General features: G+C 43.3%; 1 protein-coding gene across 1 annotated transcript in view; it reads left to right on the top strand.

Annotated features, from left to right (window-relative positions):
* Positions 1–536: 536 nt before the first annotated feature.
* prtfdc1b (phosphoribosyl transferase domain containing 1b) overlaps positions 537–5,000 on the top strand; it is a gene marked incomplete at both ends in the record, with an annotated part of 9,730 nt that continues 5,266 nt past the window's right edge. Inside the window, 4 exons of the mRNA XM_080547081.1 lie at positions 537–587; positions 1,024–1,130; positions 1,938–2,121; positions 3,684–3,749. Coding sequence (XP_080403207.1) covers positions 537–587; positions 1,024–1,130; positions 1,938–2,121; positions 3,684–3,749 — 408 coding nt within the window. The remainder of the gene's footprint in view (positions 588–1,023; positions 1,131–1,937; positions 2,122–3,683; positions 3,750–5,000) is intronic.

Below are 5,000 nucleotides of genomic sequence, written 5' to 3'. Positions count from 1 at the left end.
ACATTTTGCTTGATTGATAACTGAAAATGATTACAATGAAGTGAAGCCAAAATATCTTGATCGCCCCCTGGTGGCTGGCTGCAGTATAGGTGTCAGGAGTCTGTTAACACTGATAATAAATCAATAACATACATTTGGTAAGAAAGTGAAGATATCAAACAATAATATGCTAATTATGCCTAAATAGAATAAATAAAAATAAGTCCGGCCCCCACAGTGTAAGCTCCGAAAAATTCTGGCCCTTGGACAAAATGTAGTTGGTGACCCCTGCTTTACACATTATATTATGAAGTTCTAGATGTAGACCCCACATCGCAACTTTACAGGACTGGCCTATAAGCTATTTCTAAAGAAAAATCAGGAGATTCTCCGTTGGAGTTTCGGGGTTCAGTCATAACTTGCCATGCATGGTTTGAGGGGTGGAAAGCGGGACATTCCTGCACAGTGGCGCTCCGCCTCCACCGCCACGATCACTGCTCAACTCTTTGAAAACAGCAACTGAAAAGAAGTCTTGTCCCGTCACAGGAAAAAACAACATGGCAGACGATCCGGCCCTCCAATCTCGGGGAAGAGACCAAGGAATTGTGGTAAATAAATATATAATCAAATAGGGTTCGGGGGAAAAGTCGCACGGACCTCGTGTGCAAGTTTGACTTCTGCATGGATGGATGGAGGTGGCAGGCAGAGCGAAATAACTAAATAAGGCACTAGTTTGTAGCTCCTATTTGGGCTGATTATCATAGAAATGTTACCTTCTGTTTACAGAAAGTTGTTTATTATTATTTTATGTAGCTCTAAATATTGAGTGGACGCGTCATAACATGAATACTTAACATAACATGAATTATTACTGTAGCGACTTTGATGAATGAGTCAATTGAATTGCACTAGTCGCCTGCGTTAAGTTGTGGGATGACTATTAAACAATTGAAACGTTTTGGTTACAAAATAACTCGGTAGGCCTACATGTGGAATAGATCGATTTTTTTAAACAAACATACGTTTCTCTACGATCTTTTCTAGATCAACGATGATTGGCCGGGCTACAGTTTAGACCTGTTCAGCCACCCTGCGCATTACTCAGGGGATTTAGAGTGCGTCTACATCCCGCATGGCGTCATCATGGACAGGTAATCCCAGTGTCCCATATCTGGATACATATTCTTGCATCTTGAGAGAGAGAGAGAGAGAGAGAGAGAGAGAGAGAGAGAGAGAGAGAGAGAGAGAGAGAGAGAGAGAGGAGAGAGAGAGAGAGAGAGAGAGAGAGAGAGAGAGAGAGAGAGAGAGAGAGAGAGAGAGAGAGAGAGAGAGAGAGAGAGAGAGAGAGAGAGAGAGAGAGAGAGAGAGAGAGAGAGAGAGAGAGAGAGAGAGAGAGAGAGAGAGAGAGAGAGAGAGAGAGAAGAGAGAGAGAGAGAGAGAGAGAGAGAGAGAGAGAGAGGAGAGAGAGAGAGAGAGAGAGAGAGAGAGAGAGAGAGAGAGAGAGAGAGAGAGAGAGAGAGAGAGAGAGAGAGAGAGAGAGAGAGAGAGAGAGAGAGAGAGGGCAAGAGACACTGAGAGAGAACGAGAGAGTGAGAGAGAGAGTGAGAGAGAGAGAGAGAGAGAGAGAGAGAGATTAGGGGAAGTAATAATAATAATAATAATAATAATAATAATAATACATTTTATTTATGGGCGCCTTTCAAGGCTCTCGAGGACACCTTCCAAGACATAGTTAAAACCACATATCAAAACATTATCAAATCAACAAAGCAAAGTGAGATAAAAAACAGCAAAGTCAGATATAACAACAAACAAAATACAGAAGATCAAACCAAGTAAGCCATTGTGAAAAGCTGTGTTTTAAGACTGGATCTGAAAGTGGAGAAAGTGTCAATATTAAGTGGGAGAAACCGTCGACTTGAGTGACAACAACACCCTTTCTTGCGCGTGATTCGTAGGACAGAGCGGCTTGCGCGGAACATCATGGATGACCTGGGAGACCACGACATCGTGGTGCTCTGTGTCCTGAAAGGAGGCTTCCAGTTCTGCGCCGACCTGGTGGAGAAGATCAAAGCCCTGAGCAGGAACTCCAGCCACACCCTCCCCATGAGGGTCAACTTCATCCGCCTCAAGAGCTACCTGGTGAGGGGGTGAAAAACCAGACAACGTCCACTTCTCCCTGTTATGTTGCTTGATGTGGATGTTGACAGTGAGCTAGGTTTAGACACGTTTGTGGAGAGCAAATGAATGAAATAATGAAATAATGTGACTCACTTGTCATAGATGGTCATGCAGTGACAACACTGGAATCAAATCGTCACGGTCTGTGTGTGTGTGTGTGTGTGTGTGTGTGTGTGCAGTGGCGGGCGGTGCATTTCACACCTAGGCCTTCAGTGATGTCCTACCTGAATTATTCCACCTCTTAATACCATCATTATGACGCCATGGCTCTAGAAACTATACATTTAGACAGAAACGCAGTATAACCGGGCGTTGCCATTGTTATTATAGCGGCACCTTGTCTGGGTGTATTCAATTCATTGCATGAAAACGAAAGCGTCAGTTATTTCCCGAAATTTGCGGTCTGTCGATCTCGATAGGAGAACCGTTTCGAGGTTCCATTTAAGGATGGTTATCTTCCTCGTGTTCATACGGTCACGGGGGTGTGTCGTTTTCCATGGTAGCAGCCCGGGAAGTGGTTAGAAGATCGCATTGAAGCCCCACTTACTCACACAACTGAGCCAGGCAACACAACACACATATCTATGGACCCCAGGGTCGCTCCGTATGTCTACATCTCTTGCAGAAAACATTAAATGCTTTGTACTCACCAAAACAACTGATTATTTGAACACAAAATCCATCCTCCTTTCTTTCCTCAAGAAGACTTCAATGACTCTGTTGTACAGTTGATCAGTTCCACCAATAAGTCCTTTTACATGGATAGCGTCGCTAACGTCGGGGTTCGGCTTGTAGAACAACAGCTTCCATCTACACAAATTAGGGAGATCAAGTTTCAGTGTGTTAGCTCCGCCTCCCAATAGTTTGTATCCAATCAAAAGACGTGCAGGTGCTGATCAGGTGCTCCGCCATCCAGAAGGCCCCTTCGTCGGATTTGCTTGGATTTGCTGCCAACTCGAGATCTGACCACGGCACGCCACAGCTCTTTTCTCGCTCACTTTAAATTACAATCTGTACTCGCGCCACTGTTGAATCTGCAGGCGGGCAGATTTCTTGGTACCCTGGCAACACATTATGGCTGAATTTGATTGGATAAAAGCTAAAGGCCAGCCCTCCAAATGTCTGGAAGCAGCGCAACCAAGAGGAAAGCTATGAAATGAAGAGAATAGACTACGGGAATAATTTAATACATATTTGTAGAAAAAAAATATAAAAATTAAATGTATATTCTGATGATGTTTAGGCCAGCAGAGAAGGCCTTGCTGGCCCTGACGGCACACCACTGTGTGTGTGTGTGTGTGTGTGTGTGTGTGTGCGTGTGTGTGCATGCGTGTGTGGACTTCTGTTATGTCTGTTGTTGGCATGTACAGTCTTGTCCATTTTTAAGAAAACAAAAACAGCATGATGATTGCTACTGTAGCTATACTGTATGTTATTACATTGCCATAACAGGTTCTTGCACTTGTTACACAGTAAACAAATCCTGAGGTAATAAACATATTTTTCCCTTCCCTACGTCACAGAATGACCAGTCGACAGAGGATCTCCAGATAGTTGGAGCCGAGGACCTCTCTTGCTTGAATGGAAAGGTGATTATTACACAGGGAGAGATCTGACACGGGTCACATGCCAAACGTTTAGGTTAGTGAGATAGTGCCTTACAAATACTCACCTTTTAGTTTAGTTTAGTTTAGTTTAGTGTCTTACAAATACTCACCTTTTAGTTTAGTTTAGTTTAGTTTAGTTTAGTTTAGTTTAGTTTAGTTTAGTGTCTTACAAATACACACCTTTTAGTTTAGTTTAGTGTCTCATCAAAATCCCAGCAGTGGGTATTATCAATACAAAGCTGTTGTTATTCTAAACTTGGGAGATCTTTGGGCAGTGTTTCTCCCAAAAAACCTTTACACAACCACAAGGGGGCAGCATTCTCTAGTACAGCCTGCCATCTTCCCTGGTCTCGACGGAAACATCAGAGAAGTTAAAGCTAAAATCCAAGGCTGCAGTTATGGCCCTGATAAGACATAATCCAGGACGTGGACATGTGACAGAGCTATGAACAAACGTGGAATGTTGTTCTTCTGGGGCTGGAAATGAGACACATTCAACGATACTGTGCTTTGATAGAAATACAGCTTAATGTAGTTTTGCCATTGAGACCTAATTTAGAACATGATACTGTATACACACTGTTTACTTAGAAGTTGTTGTTCACCATGATATCTCTGTGGCTTGTGCTTTGTCTCTGGAGAACAAGACAATGGCTTGGCTTGTCACAAAGCTGTGGTACCAGGGACTCGTGTGTGTGTGTGTGTGTGTGTGTGTGTGCGTGTGCGCGTGCACTTGCACTTGCGTGTGTGTGTGTCCAGCCATTAATGGGATCAAAGGTCAACAAAGGAGACACCGCCGCAATATAAATCTGTCAATGTGAATACACAGAGACATACACATACAGAGACATACACACACAGAGACACACACACACGGAGACACACGCCGCTGTGAGGCGCGGCACTGACTCCAGTCTGTAGAAACATGCTGAAGCTTTGATGAGTTATAGGGCGGCGGGTTTGACTCACTGCTCTGTTGCTATATTCAAGCAGAAAATTCAAGTCTTCATGCGAAATGATTTGGTGATGATTTATAGCTCTACTGAGATAATGGTTATCACTGAATGTTGTACATAGTGCACCACTATGAATAGTTTAATTGTGTTCTCATGAAGGCTAAATCATAATGTGCCCCAGTGATGCAGTATGTTGGTCAGGCTTTCCCACGGGTCCTTGAAATCGTTAAAGGTTTGTGAATTTGCGAAAAAGAAATCAAGGTCTTAAAAGTTTTAG

The sequence above is a fragment of the Nansenia antarctica genome (genome assembly GCF_963989245.1).
Source record: "Nansenia antarctica genome assembly, chromosome: 16".
NCBI classification, from domain to species: Eukaryota; Metazoa; Chordata; class Actinopteri; order Argentiniformes; family Microstomatidae; genus Nansenia; species Nansenia antarctica.
The sequence above is the reverse complement of the archived record's forward strand: the minus strand, read 5'-3'. Positions and strand labels throughout refer to the sequence as shown.